The 23,159-nt window shown below is 37.0% G+C and overlaps 1 protein-coding gene across 12 annotated transcripts in view; it reads left to right on the top strand.

Annotated features, from left to right (window-relative positions):
• The window catches only part of TCF12 (transcription factor 12), a 374,569-nt gene extending 351,809 nt beyond the window's left edge, over positions 1–22,760 (top strand). For 9 of the 12 annotated variants that reach the window (XM_066276117.1, XM_066276115.1, XM_066276121.1 and 6 more), the window contains 5 exons: positions 8,491–8,605; positions 10,125–10,287; positions 12,664–12,896; positions 16,620–16,773; positions 20,415–22,760. In XM_066276117.1, coding sequence (XP_066132214.1) covers positions 8,491–8,605; positions 10,125–10,287; positions 12,664–12,896; positions 16,620–16,762 — 654 coding nt within the window. In that variant the 3' untranslated portion in view covers positions 16,763–16,773; positions 20,415–22,760. The remainder of the gene's footprint in view (positions 1–8,490; positions 8,606–10,124; positions 10,288–12,663; positions 12,897–16,619; positions 16,774–20,414) is intronic. The other 3 variants (XM_066276118.1, XM_066276120.1, XM_066276127.1) reach the window with 1 other exon arrangement.
• Positions 22,761–23,159: the final 399 nt, after the last annotated feature.

The following is a 23,159-nucleotide window of genomic DNA, read 5'->3' as shown; positions in this document are numbered from 1 at the left end:
AACATAGGTGACATTAGATGCCTGCATATCTGAACCAGTTTTGGGTTGTGGTTTTGGGAGGGCGGTGTGTTTGGTTGTTTTTTTTAATGCCAAGAAATCTTGAAATCAATCTTCTTTAAAATTAGTTTTTGTTGTATTGATAAACTAATGTGTGAACATTTATAAATTGTGAAACTCATAGAAATATAAGGGAGTGTTACCACTATTGGCAGTAGTAATTTTCATAGTATAACCTTTGTAATAAGTATAAATGTAGAATATCAAACTTATTTTATAGAAATACTACTTATCCTTATTTAGAAGGATTACTTAAAAATCAATAAATTTGAATCCTAAGTTTACCATATTTATAGTTCTTAATCCTCACCTCTTAATTATTTTTAATTCTTCATTATATATTGTTTATTATTCCTTTTCAGTTTATCTGCTATAATATTTGATATATCTCTGACTCCTCTCAATTAAAATGAGTGTGACTATGTTTCAATAAATATTTATTTTCAAAAAATGGGTTTCTTCATTTGTATAAAATGGAACCTATGTCTTTAAGAAGGCAGTTTTTACCAACTTTGGATATGAATTGAGATATTTTTTGAAAATTCATTCCTTCGAAGTCATTTAGAAACCCAATACATTTTAAAAGAATGTGTAGAAAGAAAAATTGTTGCATAAATACTACCCTGAAGCTTTTAATTAAGAAAGTAGCTTGTATATAATTCTCTAGGAATATGCTGCCTACTTCAGAGCATGAACAAAAGGACTGTCAGAGATACTCTTAAAAAAGAAATTCGAAGGAGTCAGAAAAACAAGTCTCCTGAAACATGAGCTGAGTCTGGCTTAGTCTGAATAGCAGATCAATGCCACAGCAGATCAATGCCACAGCAGCTCAGCCAAGGTATTGCCTAGTGTGTCTATCCAGATCTCTTCAGTGCTTCAGCTTTCGTAGAAGACATAGAGCTGACGAAAATCTGCTAGACATCATCTGCTACATCTACTCCATTCAGGCACAATCACTAGTAGAGGTGGAGATTTAATTGTTTCTGCCAGGCTTACCTTCAGAATACAAAGTTATTAACTGACAGAACCTGACACTGTCATATGAGTCAATATTCATCTCCTGTACTTCTAAAATGAACTTTTTAGCTGGCAGTCCTCACTTCTCAGTTTCAGCAAAAAAAACAAAAGGAAGGAATGAAATAAAGATCACAGTCAGCCAGTGACTCTCCCTGCTGAGTCTTAGGCATACTTTTGAAGAATTCTTATCCTAGTGTTTCTGTCCGTGTCTGAAGATTTTTATCAGTACCCCCATCTGAAATCAACTCTTTTCATATTCCTGAAGGGTGTGTGATTTGGGGGGACATAATTGTAACTATTGCCAGCCGTCTCCAAGAGTTATCTCCTGCTTTTATTATTCCTTTTCACCCCCATGTATTATAACTGATCATAACTAAGAAATGACACAATTTTACATTTTGTCATTACTTTTCGTGTCTTATGTAACTTTCTGGTAGTGTATATACTTTTCCTCTGAGTGAATCTAAATTAGTATTTGTTTTAGGCTCTTAGAACTGAAGGTCACTTGGCCAAAATTACAAAGTAATCACAGAAGTATCAGGTTATCAGCAATTCTGTATCACCCATATAATTTGTGAGGTCTGCTTTTCCAAAAATATTTAACTTTCATCATTCTATTTGTTTTCTACAGAAAATAACAGAAATTCTAATAAACATAAATACTATTTCAGTAACTACACAGAACATTCAGATAATATTTTTGTTTTAATGGATTTGTGTTCTAATGGGCATTTACTTTTTTTTTTTAAATCTGTTTTTTTTTAATATTTATTTATTCATTTTAGAAAGGAGAAAGAGGAGGAGAGAGAGGGAGAAAGAAGGGGGGAGGAGCAGGAAGCATCAACTCCCATATGTGCCTTGACCAGGCAAGCCCAGGGTTTCGAACTGGCGACCTCAGCATTTCCAGGTCAATGCTTTATCCACTGTGCCACCACAGGTCAGGCGACATTTACTTTTAATCATCCAACTGCAGGTGTTAAATATGATACTGCTTTTTCACCCAGAATTTAGAAGGATCCACACACTTTTTCTGTAAAAGGCCATATAATAAATATTTTCAGCCTTTTATGGTCTCTGTCACAGCTACTTTACTTTGACATTGTGACATGAAAGTGTAGCCATAGATATTATGAAAACAAGTGGGTGTGGCTGTTTCAATAAAAATTTATTAATAAAGAGTGTTCCTTTATTTGTAAAAAACAGACCAGACTTGGCCCGCTGATAATACTTTCCCAATACCTGATGTAGAAGCAGAATTAGCTTTCCAGTGCAGGAAACAAGGGTTAGTAAGATTTGGTTCTTGTGTTTTGTTTTCATTTTTCTTGGAACCTGTAACTTTTTGTTTATTTTGTTTTATTGAGTGTTTTTTAAGTTTTGTTGAAGCAGAATATTTTGAGGTGAGCTAGAATGCACCGGGAATGGAAGAATGAGAGTTGATGGCAGGATACAAGCGGTAAGGGGAGCTCAGCTTTTACCCTGCAATGCTGGCATATTACCTGTGGTGTAAAAACTACATGGGCCAGTAATAATGTCCACGGTCAAGGAAATAGCTTTGTTGTTGATCACCATTCTTTACACTGTCTTTAGTTATAACAAGGATGTGCCAGTAGGATCATCCACAGCTGATAGTGTTGTTGATTTTGTATGAGATCAGTCTTACTGTCTTATAAAAGAAATAATTTGGTTTTTTTTTATTGTTCCAGAAAGTATTTTTATATTTCACGTCAAGTAGATAAGAAGACTGCCACCTAACAAAAATGTATGTTAATATGAGTCAGTGTCAAAGACTTAATTTTGACTGTTGATTCTTTTAACAATAGACTTGACTGTGTCAAAGTTTAGAATTAAATGGAGTTTCAACGACAGAAAGCTTTTAACATACTTTAGCTATCAAACATACACAGAAGTTAAGTTTCCTGAAAGATTATTATATTCAAAAAAGAAACTAGGAAATGGGTAGCTCCTTCTCCTTTTTGTATAATTAGTGTAACCAGCCTGGCATAGTTTAATATTTGCTCTTATTTTTTTAATGGGGTTAATATTTTCATTTGCTTGATTTCCTATTCCCTTTAAGTAATCTTGATAATTTCTTCAAATTTGTTTAATGCAAATATAAAACTTGACTTTTCGTCAGACACTCTTACCGAGATGCGGTTGATGTATCATTTAAATTTTAAGGCATAAAATCAGGGTTTTTAGAACTATTAAAATGTTAGTGTTGTACTTTAGTTTTGCTCGTATTTATTTAGTGTAAGAATAAACTGCTGACAGGAAAAAATACTTGTGTTAAGTGGAAAACTAAAAGGGAATAGAATGTTAATTGTATTTGTGTAGTACAAAGAGGTTTCTGCAATATAAAATATATCACGTCTGTTTATAGCTATAATATATAAAATACTGAGGCCCATTGAGATAGATCCATGACAGCACTTTTATCTTTAACACAAAGTGCTGTTATTCCTCAGTGATATCAACTTCAAACTAAGTGAGATTAGGAGCTTTCTGTATTAATGGAAGCTTGGTGCAAATCTTTAAAAGTTCCTTATTTATGATGTAAGATAAAATTCCATCCATAAAGTCTTTTGAGTTTTTTGTACAAGTCATGGGGAAATTTAATCCATGCATTTCTTTCTTTTCTTTCTTTCTATTTATGTATTTGTTTGTTTTTATTGCTTGAGGGGCTTTGTTATTTAAACTGTGGTTGGAGATGTGTGGTATTATTTATTGTATGAAAACAGAGTAAATAATGTTAAATCAAGAAATTTTAAGCTACCTTATATGATTTAAAAATATAAATCATGTCTGTTTTCAAAACTCTAAAGCAGTTAGAGAAACTATTGTTTTGTTTTGTTTAAATCCTGAGACTTCAGGCCCCGGCCGGTTGGCTCACTGGTAGTGTCCTACTAGCATGTGGATGTCCTGGTTCGATTTCTAGTCAGGACACACAGGAGAAGCAACCATCTGTTTCTTCACCCCTCCCCTTCTTGCTTCTCTCTCCCCCTCTATCTCTCCCCTTCCTGCAGCCATGGCTCGATTGGAGCAAGTTGGCCCCTGGCGCAGAGGATGGCTCCATGGCCTCTGTCTGCCTCAGACGCTAAAGAAGAGCTAGGTTGCTGAGCACCAGAGCATCACCACCTAGTGGGCTTGCTGGGTGGATCCCGGTCAGAGTGCTTGCAGGAGTCTTTCTCTCTGCCTCCCCTCCTCTTACCGAATTAAGAAAAAAAAATTCTGAGAGACTTCAGATTAAGTTATTAAAGACTAACAGGGAAATAGGTAATATTTTGTTTAAGATTAGCATTTTTGTCACATCAGAATAAATTTGGAATCATTTTAACCTTATATTTAGATAGTATTTTATTTTATTGGTATAAATTTATATGCTGTAAAAATTATCTAGTTTTTAATTGTATTTTACTTTTTCTAACATTTTTTCCTTAAAAGGGCAATTAATTTTTTTTTATTTTTGTTAATACCACAGGGATAGTACTCTTAAGGATTTTGATGCCAGTTTTAAAATTCAAAATGGTACACAAAATGGCAGCATTTTTTAAAGTTTGAAAACCTACAGGTTATATATTACGGAAATATCATTCAAAAGGATACGTAACAAATGGAATTCTGCCAAGTTTCTGGAATAAAACCCCTCTTTAAGTAAAACAAATGCATATAATACATAAAGATTCTTTAATCAGTATGTAGGTTAGTACTGATTAAGTCATTAGTATTCAGTGAATAATAGAAATTTGAACAAATTATTAGACTAGAATTCAGAATCAGAGTGGAATTTATACTGAGTATTTTCCAGTCTGTTCTGTTCCTTAATTCACAAGACCCACTATTCATCAGCTAGTTAGATTTAACATTTTTCATCATGGGTGTTAAAGCTATTGGCTAAATGAAATTGAAACAGGTTTCTTGAAGGGTGCCTGCACTAAATAAACTAGGGTCATACACAACTTGTGAAGATTCAGAATTCAAGATGCTGTTGTTTAATGAGATGGCCTTTTATTCTGACATAGAGCTCTACATAATAATTGAAATTTTGAGCATAGCAGCCTAAGGGTTGCCTTCCCCTGGTTCTGCCCCAATGGAAGGCAGCCTGTCAGCTGTATGCTAACGAGGTGAACAATTAAACAGGGTCCTATCTGGCTGGCCTCACAGGCTCTGTGGGCTCAGACAAAGAACTGTTTATACACCTGTTGTATGTGTGTGGACAGAGCCATTTGAATGGGTAACTGCAGATTAAAGGGAGGCCATGGCAGCCAAGGTGAGCCAAGGGTTAAAGAGAACTGTAAGTACTATAAAAGTCAGATTCTTCAGAAAGTATATTTGAGGGCCATTTGCAAGGGGAATCAAGTTACAAAGAAAAAGTTCCTGCTAACTTCATTAACATGAAAAACTCCAGACTTCAAGCAGTTTGCTAGTCGAAGGCCAATTTTTAAGGTTGTGTTGTTTTTTTTTCTTTTGGAAGCCAGTTGTGTAGATTGGTATGAGAACATAATTTGTAGTATTCTGTAGAAACAAAAATATCTGCTGGCATTTATATCCCAAAACCAATGTAGCAACCATTTTGATTTTCTTTCAGGGAAAGGCAAAATTCCTTAGATTTATTGTTTAAATAATGATCCTTTGTCTGCAAAGCCTTTCATCAGAAAGGAGATAATAAAACATTTTGTTAGTAAAGATTTAGGAAAATCAAAGAATTGTTTATACTAATGAAACAAAAAGAAGTAAGAATTTAGCAGATGCATCATCACTTATCACTAAAATGAGTGAAATTTTAGTTTGTTACTGTCCAGTGATTATTGTCTTATGGAACTGTAAAATAAGTTTCACATATAGTAATTGTATATGTTTAATTTTTTTTTAATTTTATAAGGTTGTTTCCTTTTAAATTACTTTATATGATAGCTCACAATACTAAGGTAAGAGCAGAATTCGCACATATTACCAGAGATCACAGAAAGTTTTAAGTTTTGTGTTTTATTTTGTTTTTGTGACAGAGAGAGGGACAGACAGACAGGAAGGGAGAGAGATGAGAAGCATCATTTCTTTGTTGCACCACCTTAATTGTTCATTGATTACTCTCTCATATGTGCCTTGACCAGGGGCTCCAGCAGAGCAAGTGACCCCTTGCTCAAACCAGCATCCTTGGGCTCAAGCCAGGGATCTTGGGCTCAAGCTGGTGAGCCTGGGCTCAAGCTGGCAACCGTTGGGTTTCAAACCTGGATCCTCCACATCCCAATCCAACACTCTATCCACTGTGCCACCATGGTCAGGCTGTTTTAAGTTTATGATAAACACAAATACAAAAATCTTACCTTTTACTACATTCTGCAATGATTTCTTTAGTCAGTCAGAATTGTTCTAGTGATATTTTTTCTATAGAGTAGGCCAAGGCTCTTAAGGTTTCAAAAAATGTTTATAAAATGGGATTTTGAACTGACCTTGTCCTTAGAGCAGTTTATAGCTAGCAAGAAAGCACCCTATGTGTTAAAAATAAACATGACTAGAATATCATGAAATATTTTAAGAATAATTTTCTCTCGAATATAATTTTCACAACCGATTTTTTCACTGATTAAGTCTTCAGATTTTTCTCAAGTGTTTTTTTTTGGGGGGGGGATTTAAAGACTTAGGGAAGATTTTAGTGGGAAAGGGATAAAAGTAGTGTCTGTAGCCCCTCCCCAACTTTAAGATTTTATGATTCTAATTCATGATGAAATTGTGTGGTTTAGAAAAAGGATATATCTTCATGCTTGATTATCTAAGAGTAGTGACACAACTAAGCCTCAGCATGACTAATATTCAAATAATTTGTGGGGTTTTTACATTTACTTTTTAGCCATTTTACACCTCACTTTTTTTTAATTGAATGTACTAGGGTGACACTAGTTAACATTATTATATATACGTTTCAGGTGCCCAATTCTACAGTTCCACAGCACATCTCTGTAGTATTGTGTGTTCACACAACCCCCAAGTCAGTTCTTCATCCCATCACCATTATGTCCCCTGTACCCTCCTTTACCTCCCCCTCCAGCAATTACCTACTGTTATCCTAACCCTCAAATAATTTTGAAAGTACCGGTAGTTGTGGAATACATTAAATGTATTATATGTATTTTAAAACTACATTAAAGTTAAGAATGAGGGTAGGTAGGGGACAGACGTTTCTCTTAATTTTTCATAGTATTTTCATTTTTTTTTTTATTGGAGTGGCACTGGTGAACATAATTACACAGGTTTCAGGTGCACAATTCCTTAAGGCATCATCACATTTCTTATAGAAGTGGTGAAGACCTGATGTGTCCTAGTTAGGTCTGCTACCAAATGGTCTGCATTGCCTTAAATTTTGCTTTGGTTTCTCTAGTGTAGCTCGTAAGAAACCAAAGGATAAACTAGCATAAGGGTGTTTATACCTCTTAGGTAAAATCCATACAAAGTTATTAAAGATAAAAAGCTATATTAATTACTCAAGAGGGATTCAGAGCTCGTCAATTTACTAGGATTGAAGGATTTATTGAAAACAGTGGTTCTCATGTATAACTCCAGGCAGTAAACCTCTTTAATTAAAGACTTAATCTTTGGGTTGACATGTCTGCTACTGTTCTAATAAAGCTTCATTTGTAACCAGTTTTTCTAAAAATACTGCAATAGCCAAAACATTTGGTGGCATTTACATGCTTTAATTCCCATTTCAGGTTAATTGTGACTTGTGTATGCTTGATTAAAACCGAGAATAAAAATATATGTCATTTTTATTTCCTGGCAATGCAGAACTTTTGTTTTAAGTTATTTTAATTTTGTATTGTCTTGTTGCTCTTAAAATTTTTGAGGGCAGGCATTTAGAGGAAGAAAAAATAAAACACTATATGTGTGTATGAGGAAAGGATGTGCCAAAGTGTAGGTAGGTATTGTTACTTGGAACCTAGCGATATTTTCTTAAATGTAAGTTCATACACATTAAAATATACAGGGTGGGGCAAAAGTAGGTTTCCAGTTGTTCGTATGGAAGATAATACAATAACTAATAAATATATAGTAATAATACAAGGAACTATGTTTTGCATACGCACAACTGGAAACCTACTTTTGCCCCTCTGTATTTAAATAGTATTTAGGTTTTCAGATCAGTTCATAGAGGATTATTAATAAATTCTAATAATGTGTAGAGCTTTATGGCTTCTGGAGTGCTTTGTCTCTTATTAGCTCATTTGCTATAATCCTCTATGGGATAATTGAAAATAAAATTTAAGCTATTATCAAGTCTTTTGAAATCCAAAATCCAGAAAAGTGGTATTCAAGAAAAGCTGCTAAATTCAGATGAGTACTCTTGTTTTCTCTATTAAACCCAATAAAAGAATTTAAGCAATTATTGCCCCTGAACTATCTTGACTTTTTTTTTAACTTCAGGTTGGAACTCATCGAGAAGATTCTGTCAGTCTCAATGGCAATCATTCAGTCCTGTCTAGTACAGTCACTGCTTCAAGCACGGACTTGAACCATAAAACACAAGAGAATTATAGAGGTAACTGTATTGTTGGTTTTCAGCAGTGATGCAGACAGAAATACCATTTGGAACACTTACCACCTTTTTCACATACAGATTGACAACTGTGGGTCAAAAGTCATCTTTAGGTGGGAAAATTCCAAACAGTAATACCACTGCATGAATACAGAGGGTAAATATTGATGGTTCCAGTCAGCCTGTTTGGCTGGGTGAATTATAGATCCTTATGGTTGGAACTGCATGCAAACTGTTATTTGGTTTTTGTCATTTTCTTACCTACTCCTGCTTCTGTCATGTCTGCCTTAATTACTTCCCTTCATGACTGAGTCTTTATGGTCCCTAATAGCAGTGGGAAAGATATATCCGAGTACGTTGAGAGATCTGATACGGTGATAGTAGCTGATTTTCAGAAATAGTAAAATTGTAGAAACATCTCTGATGAAAAGCACTAAAATACAAATATAATACATGGCTAACATTAAGAGTACCAAAGTAGGCCCTGGCCTGCTGGCTCAGTGGTAAAGCATCGGCCCAGCATATAGATGTCCCAGGTTCGATTCTCAGTCAGGGAATCCCCTCCTTGCTTCTCGTTTCTCTCTCTCTCTCTCTCTCTCTCTCTCTCACCCTCTCCCCCCCCCCCCCCCCCCCCCGTCTCCCTCTCCTTCTTTCTTTCCCTCTTTCCCCCTCTCTCTCCCTTTCCTGCACCATGGCTCAATTGGAGCAAGTTGGCCCCGGGAGCTGAGAATGGCTCTATGGCCTCCGTCTCAGGCACTAAGAAGAACTTGGTTGCTGAGCAAAGGAGCAATGCCACATCACCCCCCTAGTGGGTTTGCCAGGTGGATCCTGGTCCAGGCGCATGCAGGAGTCTGTCTCTACCTCTCCTCCTCTCACTGAATTTTTTTTAAAAAAGAATATCAAAGTAAAGTTCTCCCAGTTACATTTAACTATGACACTTATTTTATTGTGTTTAGGAAAATCTTAAAGCTTATTTCCTTTACCTTGGCAAAATCTTAGAAGTCAGTTTCTAAAAATTCATCAAGTTTCTCATATCTTATTCATTTATTAAATAGTACCTGAAATAGAACCTGAGCATGATCATTAGTTTGACCATCAAGGCCAGACTTGTTCTTTTAAATACAGATGCTTTAAAAAATCATTTTCTCTTGCCTGACCTGTGGTGGCGCAGTGGATGGAGCATTGACCTGGAATACTGAGGTTGCCTGTTTGAAACCCTGAGCTTGCCGGGTCAAGGCACATACAACAAGCAAGCAGTGAACAGCTAACGTGAAGCAACTACTTCTTGTCGTCACACTACCACCACCTCTGTAAAATCAACAGATAAAATCTTTAATAAAATAAAATAAAAAATAATTTTCTCTTAAGATTTGCGGGCATGCTTTTCCAGCTCTAAATAGTTTACTTTCCTACATCTTCAGGTATCCCTCAGAGCCCTATAACAACTAAGAGTATTTACTTTTCCTGTCTTGGTTCTAATTCACGAGTCTGGATATTTATTTTGTTTCTTTGCCTCTGTTAGGTGGCTTGCAGAGTCAGTCTGGAACTGTTGTTCCAGCAGAAATCAAGACTGAAAACAAAGAGAAAGATGAAAACCTTCATGAACCTCCTTCATCAGATGACATGAAATCAGATGATGAATCCTCCCAAAAAGATATCAAGGTTTCATCTAGAGGCAGAACAAGGTATTTGTTAGCATCCAGGTATTAAATTTCACTCATTTGCCCTGGATGAAAAAGCTTGGAAAATTGAAGGGTGTTGTGAATTTATTGTTAGCAGTGTTCTAAATACTGTGTTGGGACTTTATGTATGTTGCCTCATTTAATCCTTACAGCGTCCCTAAAAGGTAATCATGAAGCTGACTCAAAAATTATGTTTTCTCTATTGTATGATTTAAACCAGGAGTTGGCAAATAGTTAATGGGCCAAATCCAGCCCACTTCTTATTTTTTATAAGTAAAGTTTTATTGGGGCCCTGGACAGGTGGTTCAGTGAATAGAGTGTCATCCTGATACACTAATGTCACAGGTTCGATCCCCAGTCAGGGCACATATGAGGAGCAACCAATGAGTACACAACAAAATGGAGTAAGTGGAATGAGTTGATGCTTGCTCTCTCTCTCCTTCCCGCCCTCCCTCTCCCCTCAAATCAATGGGGAAAAATATTTTAATGAAATATAGTTTTGCCTGACCAGGCAGTGGCACAGTGGATAGAGCTCAGACTGGGACGTAAAGGACCCAGGTTCGAAACCCCAAGGCCTCCGGCTTGTGCGCGGGCTCACCTGGCTTGAGCGCGGGGCCGCTGGCTTGAGCAAGGGGTCACTCACTCTGCGGTAGTCCGCCAATCAAGGCACATATGAGAAAGCAATCGATGAACAGCCAATGTACCGCGTGAAGAATTGATATTTCTCATCTCTCTCCCTTCCTATCTGACTGTTCCTATCTGTTCCTCTCTGTCTATCACCAAAAAAAAAGAAGAAATATAGTTTTATTGGAACACTTTCACACCCATTTATTTACATATTATCTATGGCTGCTTTTGCACTGCAATAATAATAGTTTTGAGTAGTTGCGAAAGAAACCAGATGGCCCACAAAGCTGAAAATATTTATTATCTGGCCTTTATAGGAAAAGTTTGCCAGCTCCTGATTTCACTACCCAGAATTAACCACTGTTTACTTCTCAAGGAATATCTTTTTCCATAAATATAGTTTAAATTTGAATTAAACTTGATATAATTTTTATAATTTCAATTTTTTATTTAGCAGTGTATTTTTAACATTTTCATCTAACCCTGGATGTTTTCTGCAAAATGGAAGAATAGTTCTACCACCTCAAAAAGTTCCCACATGCCCCTTTATAATGAGTACTCTCTTCCATCTCTTGGCAACCATAGATCTGCTTTCCATTACCAGAGTGGTGTCTTTTCTAGATGTTCATATAAATAGAATCATATAGTATATAGTCTTTTGTGTCTGGCGTCTTTGACTTCTTGTAACCTGCAGCTTGATTTTTAGAGGCTGTACAGTAGACCATTGTCTGAATGTACTGTGATTTATCTAACCCATCTCCTATTATTGGCCTCCAGTGTGTTACTAATATAATAGTTCTGTGATCAACTTTATTTACATAAATTTCTATGTACATCTCTAATTATATCCGTAGGATGAATTTCTAAAGTTGGAATTGCTGATTAAGAGGTAAAGAACCTTTTAAGGCTTTGGATTTATTTTGCCAGTTTGTCCTTCAGAAAAAAATTTTCCAATTCACCCGTGTTTTTAATTGTCATCTCTGGTGATGATATTTCTCTGTGGAACGAAAAAATAGTCATTTTCTGATTACTTTTCTCACTCTATGTCTTTAAGCTTTTCTTTCTCTTCACCAGGTGACTGCCAGCATGTAGTTAAGAGAAGAGGTTAAGCAGAGTAATACAATAGCGTACTAGGACAGTGCTTCCCAAACTTGTATGTACATAGGAGTCAGCTGAGGGTTTTAAAATGCAGCTTCTGATGCTGTAGGTTGCAACAGAACCTGCAAGTCTGTTTTCAACAAGCTCCCAGTAACAGTGGTGCTGCTGGTCACATTTTGAGCAGCAAAGTGCCAAGAATATTACATAGTCGTTCAAATTATATTTATGAAGAATTTCACTAGCATGGAAAAGTCTTCATGCTGTAATATGCAATGAAAATGCATTTTTTAATTTATAGGATGGGGCAAAAAGTGAGTTTACAGTTTGTATGAAAAATAATATAATAATTTATAAGTAATATAATATTGTGTTATACAAAAATAAAATGTATTTTGCATACTCACCGCTGTAAACCTTCTTTTGCCCCACCCTGTATGTGGTAAAATTTCAGCCATTTTAACTATATGTGTGCATTGAGGAAAGACTGGAGAGAAATAAACATTCACGTGAAGTGTAGCTACCACTACTGTTTGGTAAAATTTATAGGTAATTTTCATTTCCATCTTTATACTTTATCATTTCATTCAGTAATCTGTGAATGCTTTCATAGATTCATCTGTGCTTTATGGACGTTGTTGTCACTTTGTTTTCCAGCAGTACTAATGAAGATGAGGACTTGAACCCAGAACAGAAGATAGAAAGGGAGAAGGAAAGGCGGATGGCTAACAATGCCAGAGAACGCTTGCGTGTGCGGGATATTAATGAGGCATTCAAAGAGCTTGGTCGAATGTGTCAACTTCATTTAAAGAGTGAAAAACCCCAAACAAAACTCCTTATTCTTCATCAGGCCGTGGCAGTCATCCTTAGTCTAGAACAGCAAGTCAGAGGTAAGGTGGTTCTGCAGAGACACATAACTCTTCTGCCTCAGGCGGGCAGACATTTCTGTTTCCACTCACTCTTCTGCGTAGGCAGATTGTTTTCAAATTCAGCTGGTACTTCTGCCACTGCATCATCTGGATCAAGTTTTCTTTCTAGTTCTCCCACCTCTGTTGCACTGTATTGTCAGTATCTGCTGGCTCAGTGCTTTGCACAAACCAGAGGAGAGCGAGCCTGTGTAACAATGCAGAGAATAGCCAGCCCCCGCCTGCTGCTCAGCATTAGTGCTTTGTGCCTTTTTGTCTTAATGACTCTGGTCTCCCACACTGTTGAATTTACCTGCCAAGACCTGTTCTCCTTCTGCTCCTTTCTGTCTTTCCCATTTCTCTGAACTCAGTTTCTTACCTGCTTTACTCTGGGGGCATCTACTAATTAGTGCTGCTTAATAGGATGCCCCGTCATGGCCCCTCCTGGCTTTGCCTTATGTGGATGTCCTTTATACCCTTATTTAAGGTCATAAAGTATATAAGGATATAAAGGACGCCTTACTTAAGGTGTGAATAAGGGGTCAGGACTCCTTTGTTGATTTCTGATCAGGAATGCCATGAGCTACTTGGGCTGGTACGAACTTGCTTGCCCATATGGATGTCCGTAAGGGCGCAAAGTGTGATTTATATCAGTGTATCCACTACTGATTCAGACAACTCCCCCAGCTGTTTAGCTTTTCAAGAAGTTTGATGAAATCTTGAAGATAATGTGAAATTTTATCTTTTGAACAAGTACTTACTACTCTGACCCTGAGTTATCAGTTAATACAGGCCCTTGTGAGGTTCTACCATTAAGCTTGCTTTTTTGCATATTACTTTTGTATCTTTTTATCCAAAGTTATGAATGCCTCATCCTATGCCTTTTTGCAAAGAATTTATAGATGTGACCTTGGGTTCTAGACCTCCCTTTAGCCTATCTCATTGAGAGAAATTCTGTCCTATTTATTGTATAATTATGTAATATTTAAAGAAAGTTGGAAAGGAAAAAGAACAGTAGGAGTAGACAGATGCCTGACAGCTATAACCATAGACCCTCGACATTGATCACAGGAAGACCACTCGTTTCAGGAAAACCAGAATTAGGGAACTAGAACATGTTCTCAGAAAAACATACAGTAGTAATTAATTTATCCACCCACTTCCCTCCAATATATTTAATGAATAAGAATGATGAATGGATTATTTCATATATAACCAACCTATCACTAAAGCCAGATACTTGGTCCTATTGTTTTAAGGCCCTTGGAAATATCTGTAAAGGATAAATGTTAAGGAAACCCGATCTTCAAGGAGTTACAGACTGCATTGAGGTATTCAGAAATACATTCCAATTGTTGCCCGCTCATCTGTGGCAGGAGCAGTTGTTCCTGGAACCTCTAGTATCTTCTGGTATTTTACCAAAAGTTTTTATTCCATTGTGTCCGACCCCCTTGTCTCATGCTGAAGGCAGCAAGACACCTTTGTTAGTGGCCCAAGTACAATCATCCTCCTGCTCTGTAGCCCAAGATATTTTCTACCCTGACTCTCTTCATTTATTGTCAAGATTATTGCTTCTAGATGGACTGAATGTCCCACTGTCTGGACAACAGTGGTGCTAGAACTTATTCCTATACAGCATCTCTCCTCACAGTTTATTAGAGCTAGAATACAGTCATCTGCAGTTAAAATATTTTTTTAAGATTAGAAGTACCTACTCTCAGATCCAGGCCATAAAAAATGAGACGTACCTCTATGTTTGAAAAGAATTATAAACATCACCATGCCTGGGTAGATCTTATTCATTCATTTGTAAGATTGGATTTTATAGTAGTTCCACTCAAGTACTGAGTCTAAGGGAGGATCTAACATCTAGGCTCTGGTCACTGTTATGAGTACTGACTTTTTCACACAAATCTAGGAAGCTTTTTATAAGGAGCCATTGACTGATTATAGAGTTTGAACAAAATTTAAGTGCACTGAACAATGAATTCATTAGGGACTTTCTCCAACTCTCAGACTCTGGGCTTCAAAACCCAGAGCCTTTATTTTATGACTTACCGTAAAAGCTTTGGGATCCATGTAAGATTGCTTTTTGAAAGGAGTTCTGATGGTTGTTTGTCAAACAGGATTCATAACCCTTTGAGCAGTTCACAGCAAGCTGTGCTTGTCTATGGCAGCACCTTCAGAATTTGGTGTTGCCACTGTCTTTCCCTGGACTTGATCTCCGCATTTTTGAGTTATTTTGGTAACCTATTCACTTGTGAGAGCTTCTTCATCCTTGCAGGGGCCCCACCCAGCAGTCCCTGGGCCCCACAGTTTCTGAAAAGGTAACCATTGTTTACATGTCTACTTTGGGCATCCTCTGGCCCCTCTGGGCTCCTCTCTGCTGTGGAATGGTGATCCAAGGCTACCCCTGGCTATCTATAACCTGTCCTCCCTGGACAACAGTTGTACCAGGAGGGCAGCCAGGCCCAGGCCTAGCAGAGCATCTGGAGAAGAGCAAGAAGAGGGCTTCCCTCAGCTTCCGATTTGCCAGAGCACTCTGTGCCTTGGTGCCCACGTGTTCAGTTGTCTTGTCCTTGCCATCGCCAGCTTAAGCCTTTACATTATCATGACTACAATTTTGCTAATTCTCAGTAGATTTCACTTATTACCTTCATGTTTGTACTTTAAGCTTTTACTAAAGGTTGAATTACTGGTCATATACTTCCTCATCAAACTCACAGATCAGTTCATCAACTCACTTCTCTTCTAGTGATAATCTAGAATCAATAGAACTATTACAATTTTTGTTTCCTGGTTTCTTAATGAATAAACTAGGACAACAGTTCCCAAATGTGGTTTGCCTCAGAATCACCTGAGGCTTTCCTTTTCCTAAACAAATCTGACCTTACACCCAATAGATTTTAATTTAGCTGCAACAGGACAGTCAAACATGGTGTCTTAGCATATTCATTGATAATCCTCTACTCCTTACTGAAATCCCACTGAAATGAATGAAAATGAAATTAACCCACACAGACAGATGGGAAAGAAAACGATAGCAGATGAGAGGGCAAATCCTGTTTGTAAGATGGATAGAAAGTAGAAGAGGGTACCTGCCGTACTTAGGCAGAAGAAATGGAGTGGGACAGGGAAGAAAACCAGCAAGAAGTAGGCCACACAGAGCTCCCCACCCTGAACGGCTCTGAGCTATGGAGTACTGCCTGTTGGACCAGGCATCAGGCCTGAAAACAGAAAGATTGATTGTAGGTCTTCTGTGGAAAGGTTGGATCCCTAAGTCTCCTCTCTACTTCATATTTCTTTTGCCCTCCCTTCCCTTCCACCATAAAAGACAAGAGGAGCATTTTCTGGGGAAAAACTCACAAAGGCTGCAAATCTGGACACCAACAAGAACAGATAATATGAGAGGCATGACGAGGAGCAGGGAAACCCTCAGCCCTGTGTCCGCTCTGCTTCCCTGGCGCTCACAGCAAAGTATATTACCCCAACTTCAAGAAAATTGGAGAACTCTTTTCTAGAGAAACTAAATAGAGAAAAGACCTCCAGATTTAGGAATTCCTGAATAATAGTGTCTCACTTTTGGGTTACCATGGGGTAAAACCCACAGAAAGAAAAATAACAGTAATTTGCTCAGTTTAAGACCTAAGAGTCCCTGATTCATAACTAATGACTAAAATGATAAGAAATTATTTTCACCTGTTTCAGAGAGGAATCTTAACCCCAAAGCAGCCTGCCTTAAGAGAAGGGAAGAAGAAAAAGTTTCTGCCGTATCGGCAGAGCCGCCAACCACACTACCAGGAACCCATCCTGGGCTTAGTGAAACTACCAACCCTATGGGTCATATGTAAACATCAGCCAGGTAAGTAAGGGTATGAAAAGAAAGTATAAGGAAATCACCTGATTTTTCTTTTATTTTATTTTTCTTAAGATTTTATTTATTTATTATAGAGAAGGGGGGGGGAGCAGGAAGCATCAACTCCCATATGTGCCTTGACCAGGCAAGCCCAGGGTTTTGAACCGGCAACCTCATTCAGCGTTTCCAGGTTGACGCTTTATCCACTGTGCCACCACAGGTCAGGCAAATCACCTGATTTTTCTTAAACTTAGAACCTTTGATCAGAATTCTCTAGTGGCACTGGTTGTGATAAAGGTCATATGTAATTTGGAATCTGTTTACTTTTCTGTTGTATAGTCATGCTTAGAAAGCCAATGTCATCTTCTACCCAATTACTATTCTCTTAAAAGTGTGATAGTAGTCTATGACTTATAAAGAACTTTGGGCTCTTTTCTGGATCATCATGAATGTCATTCTGATCCAAGAAGAAAATAGTACAATGACTCTTCCATCAAAAAATACTTTTGTGCCCTGGCCAGGTAGGTCAGGTGGTTAGAGCATCATCCAATACATCAAAGTGGTGGACTTGATCCCCAGTCAGGGCATATATATGAATCAACCAATGAATTCATAAATAAGTGGAACAAGTCCAGGTCACTCTCTCTTCCTCTCCCCTTTCCCCCCTCTCTCTAAAATCAATAAATTTTAAAAGAAATTTTTAATAATTTTGGCTATCACTTATGTTTCTCATTTTCCTAACAAATACTTGACTGTATTGTCAGTTTTCTCTTAACCATCCACCTCTTCTTTGCCATGAAGTCTTAATATACAAAACAGTTACTCCTTGTTTCCATTGGATCAGTCATACAAGTTTGTATTATGTGTCTTTCTTCCCTGTAAGAATATCAGTACACTTTGAATCAACTAACGAATATAAAGGTACTATATATGATAGAACCAGAATGCCCTTCTCTCTGGAATTTTGCTTGTTGAAAGACAATTCTTTTTATCTTCCTCTTCATAGACTAAACACAGTTTACTTCCTTGTAATTTTTGTTTTTTAAACTGAGTGCCAAAGTAATGTGAGGTTGTTGCCTAAGTTAATATGAATCACCTTTTTTTCACATTATCTATAATCTAAGTTGTATAGTTAATATTTAGGTAGCAGAGGCCCTGGCTGGTTGGTTCAGTAGTAGAGTGTCAGCCAGGCGTGTGGATATCCAGGGTTTGATTCCCAGTTAGGGCACACAGGAAAAGCAACCATCTGCTTCTCCACCCCTCCACTCCTCTCTTTCTCTCTCTCTTCCTCTCACGCAGCCATGGCTCTGTTGCTTCAAGCACATTGGCCTCAGGTGCTGAGGATGGCTTCATAGAACATCTGCCTTAGGCGCTAAAAATAGCTGGGTTGCCGAGCATGGCCCAGATGGTTAGTGCACCTGCCCCAGATGGAGGTTGCTGGGTGGATATCAGTCTGGGTGCATACAGGAGTCTGTCTCTTTATCTCCCCTCTTCTTGTTTGGAAAAGAAAAAGAAAAAATATTTAGGTGGCAGAAATTAATATGCACTATAACTAAATATTTAGGGCAGTAACATTTTAGCTAGCATCGTGGATCAGGAATAGAATTGGTACCTTTATTTGTGTAATGTGCCAGTATGTTAGTCTCCTCCCAGTTCCATCAGCAGGTTAAAAGCATTAAGTAAAGATGAACTGGGGGCAGGGGGGATATAGAGCAGGAAGAAAATTTCAATTTCATTTTATCAGCTTTGTGGCTGTTATTTTGATCTGAAAGTCTGGAATTTGTTAGACTATTTTATAAACTACAAACATTAGTCAACAACTCACCCTTTTCTGAAAATTTTGGTTCCTGCCACCTCTTCATATAGCCTTCCTAGGATCAAACTAGACCAATACTGAAGGTTTCATTTGGATACAAGAGGAAGAATGTTGATTTATTTGTCAATTATAATTCTGACATTACTACACTGGATAAAACTCTAAGCTACCTCCCCCACAAAAAATATCCCATAGTCTTAACTGATTGTGCATGTCAGAGAGACTTTGGTAAGAGCTAGCTAACTTGCAGATCCTCTAAAACCCAAGCCATTGTTTCATATTCTATCAAAAATACAGAATATTATGAAAAAATAAATATTTTTGTTCGAAAATAAACTTTGAAGTTTTAAAATAAAAACGTGCCACTGTTTCTTAATGCAAAGGTGACTTTCTAAATTGGCAGATCATCTCAAAGAAGCATGATGAGAGGTCACTTATGTCCAGGGCCCGGGTAATCACCGAGCTGTGAACAGAACGCTTTGAATTCACCGGTCACATTTATCTCAGAGCCTATGTCTTCTTTTTCTTGTCTGTAGTTTGTTATAATCATTTCCTCTTATTTTCTTCCCTCTCTCTCCAGCTCTTTCCCTTTAACTCTCCCGCCCTACCTCACATCTGTCTTCCCTCCTTCTGTTTACTTCCTGCTCTTTTTACTGCTTCTATATCTCATATGACTTTCATATCTCTACCCATATCTCTATAATGAGGAAATTCCCCCACTTAGGTTAAATTAAACCTTGAGATTATCACCTATCAAAAAGAGATCAAGAATCCTTTAAAAAAAAAAGCTTCAAGGTTATGAGAAATAAATTGAATGCACTTTGTTCCATTAGATTTTATAGACCAGTGTTTATTATCTTAAAATATATCTTAAGGGTTGCTAATTTCATAAAGGTGGTTGTCTGGTTTCACCTGATAACCTTCAATTCTTTATAGAACTGAATGGCAGATTAAAGCCAGCAAGAGACTAGGCACCAGGAAACAGCTGCTAGGGTCAAATTAGCTGATAAATGAGCACAAAATGAATGACTGTAGAAGTACAAGGATCCTCCATATAATTTACATTATTACAGCCAGGCAGCTTTGAGTATCTCTCTATTACAAAAGAGCATCACTCTATTACAAAACAATATTGTGGTTATTGTTTTAAAAGGAAGTGAAAAGTAGGAGTCTTCATAAAACTATATCCATCAAAAATGGAAAATTTTAGAGTTACTACTCTGTATATATTATATAAAGAATATAAATATGTATAAGATTTATACTAAAATAGAGTGAAATGTCCCTAAAACTTCGAGCAAATACTTTTTGAGGTCTTACTTTGGACCAGGAATGGGGATCAATGTGAAAATGAGTACAAAATGATCTTTGCCTTCAGAAATGTTCAGTTTGGAGTAGATGTGAACTATAAGCTCAGTGTGATGACTGGATATAGCAGTAAATGTATACTTTATTTAACACATGTCTCCACTGGAGAACAATGAGTAGAACCTCAAAGCTCACAGACTGCTGACTCAAGTGCTGCCAAAATTAAGATTTGCACAGTTGTCACAGAGGAGAATAATCCTATATTTTGTGGTTCTATAATCACATGATCTCTTTTTTTAAAAATATGACCACTTACATCAAGTAAAACCATTTCAATTACGCCTTGAAAGAAAGAGGCTTATTTTTAAGTCATTTAGCAGACTGCTAATTTAGTGTAAACCTGGGTATGAGGAATATCAATTTTTCTTGGTTGGTTGGTTGGTTGGTTTTCTGGAGAGGTATTTATTTTTAACAATGGTGTCCTAATTGGTTCTGTTCTCTCCCTTGGCTCTGCCTGCCACAGTTCCAGAGTTATCAGTAGGCTAGATAGAAGGTGAACTCTCCTCATAAGGACTTGGACAACTCAGATTATCTGAAGACAAACCTGATAGGAGGGAGAAGAAAAAACAAAACACTTGAAGCAAGAAACTCAAATGTAATCCTACGATCAAAGCAACTGGTCAACACTTCCATCAGAAGTGAAGACAGGAAGCTCATCAGGTAGAACATCAGCCCATGAGACGTTTGCAGCATATCATTTTGTTGCAAGCAGAGTATCGCTTCTGCACAATCAGAGACTGTCTCGATCTCTCCACTCACCGTGGAAGTTGCCTTGTGCCTAAACTGAATTGACAAATGCATTGTAACTACAAATTTTATTTATTGTTATGGAACTGTAAGGTCTACATATAAAGGGAAAAAGTTATTATGGAAAGCTGATATACACTCAGCTGATGCCAGCATTTGTTAAAGCTGTTCACGTGCAGAGAACAAAGCAGTGACAACCATTGGCCCTTAGCATTCCCGGCATACCTATTAGTGTCTTAAAAAGGAAGGGAAAAGTCTTTTGTTACCCTCTCCTATCCTTTTGCCATATGAATAGTGTTTTCCATAAAATAGGAAAATATTACTTTGTATAGCATTTCTCGCTCATTTTTTTCATTCATTTTTATTTTCTCCTTGTGGGTGTTATATTTGGTCTCTGAATCTGGATAGTTTATGGTCACAGTCCAGAATCCTCCATGTAGCCCTATGTGCTTTGCATATTTAACTTACAAAGATAAGCAGAGACCATAGCTTAGCTAAGATTTTGAAAGGGGAAATTATGTCCCCTAGATTTTCCCTAAAATAAATATTTCTTTATTTCTAATAATCACGACTTTTCAAGCTTCTAGGTTTCATAGTAAAGCTTGTAATAGCAAGAAGTGTAAATTACAAGGGAAGAATCTATTATTTAGAAATTGCTTTGTTTTCCAAGCAGTAAGTACTTCATATAGTACTTGTAAAGTGTGAGCTATAAGTAAGCACAAAGTGGATTTAAAATACAAAAAAGATTTGCAGGCTGTGGTTACGGTGACCATAACAAATTCCGGTAGTCACCAAGGCGGGTAGTGTGATAAATGAATGCACCACTCTGAGGCTAATTACTAAATGGGATACAAGAACAGTGGTCACCCATGTTTCCTTATCCTAGCCTTGATCTCTGTCATTTGGATGGCTGGTCAGTGGGGAGGAATTGAGTGGGTGATTTAATCAACTGCAAACCATCTGCCTCTGTCCCAAGAAGATGAGCCAGATTAGCATTAAATCAGTACTTGTTGGTCCATGTTAATACTGTATATTATGGCACACCCCTCTGTCTCTTATCCTTAAGAGTTGTTTTTTAAGATTTAATAATCACTTTGAACTTCCATGAAATCTGTCTTCCACCGCAACCACCCTGGGAGAGAAAAACACATGCTAAACAAGGTTGTCTTGGCTTAATAATTCCTATAGCCAATATTAACAGTGGCAATCAGCACACAGGAGAAAGGACCCAAATCACTATGTAACTTAAAGATTTCTGTTAATTTGAAAGAACAAAAACAGACAGAACTTGAGATCCGCCAATCAGGATGATTCCTAACAAGAAAAACAGTCTTTTGTGAACTTAGTGGACTTTTTGGTTACTTTAATTTTCATATAGTCTCCAGTTACATCAGACTCTATCTGTGGCCTTGTTCTTCATTTCAGTGTTTATCAGCTAAACAGAAATTGTTGCTTATGATGTGTGAGTGAACATATGCCACTGCCTGGCCTTTTTTCTTCAGAGCTTGTTGTCTTTTTCGCTATATTAGACTTTGCAGTATGCCCAGAAGCTTTCCTTCATAAAATAGAAAGAAAAAACATTTGGCTTATTTTTCACTGTAGCTAGTCTTTTATACAATAATCTTGTAAGAAAATTTCTTGAATTCTAAATATTACTCTTTCTAGATTTTTGAAATCGAAAAGTTTTCAGTAAAAAGTTTCTTACTTTATTTTATTATATTAGGTAGTAAAAATGTAGGGTTATTTACCATAACCTGTTCATTAATATCAGAAATTTACAATAGCATTTTAAGACCATAGTAGGATTCTAGCATACCGTGTAGTACCTATGGAGTATTGTAAGAGCTAATAGTCCGAGATGAATTGCCTCTCATCTTGTTCTCCAGTTTCCATTGTTGGTTTATTGCAGATTTGTATCCTGTGTCAAATTGAAGGTATTATTGATAAATCTTTTCAACCAGCAGCAAGAAGTTCAAAATTTTTCTGTCACTGTAACAGAAAACACAATATGTATATAACATTTATGTAGCAATAAATGTGCCATCTTTTTTTAACATAGTAAACTTAGTGAGTTTTTTACATTCCTCCCAAAGAAAAATACAATTTTTCTTTTCTCCATTTCATTCCTCCCAGAATTGCCCACACTGCTTTTCTTTTCTCCCTCCAGCTTTATTGAAATACTATTGGCATATAACATTGGGAGTTTAAGGTATACAGCTTAATGATTTGATATATGTATATATTGCAAAATGATTATCACAATAAGTTAGTTAACATCCCTCACCTCAATAGTGGCTTTTGTGTGTGTTGTGGTGAAAGGCGCACACTGCTTTTCATGTCTGCATTATTGACAATATTACCTGGGAAACCATCAAGACAAAATCAGTCTTGTAAAGCAGTGGTCCTCAACCCCCCGGCTGCAGACTGGTACCGGGGTCCACAGAGAAAGAATAAATAACTT

Source organism: Saccopteryx bilineata, chromosome 4 (assembly GCF_036850765.1).
Source record: "Saccopteryx bilineata isolate mSacBil1 chromosome 4, mSacBil1_pri_phased_curated, whole genome shotgun sequence".
NCBI classification, from domain to species: domain Eukaryota; kingdom Metazoa; phylum Chordata; class Mammalia; order Chiroptera; family Emballonuridae; genus Saccopteryx; species Saccopteryx bilineata.
The sequence above is the reverse complement of the archived record's forward strand: the minus strand, read 5'-3'. Positions and strand labels throughout refer to the sequence as shown.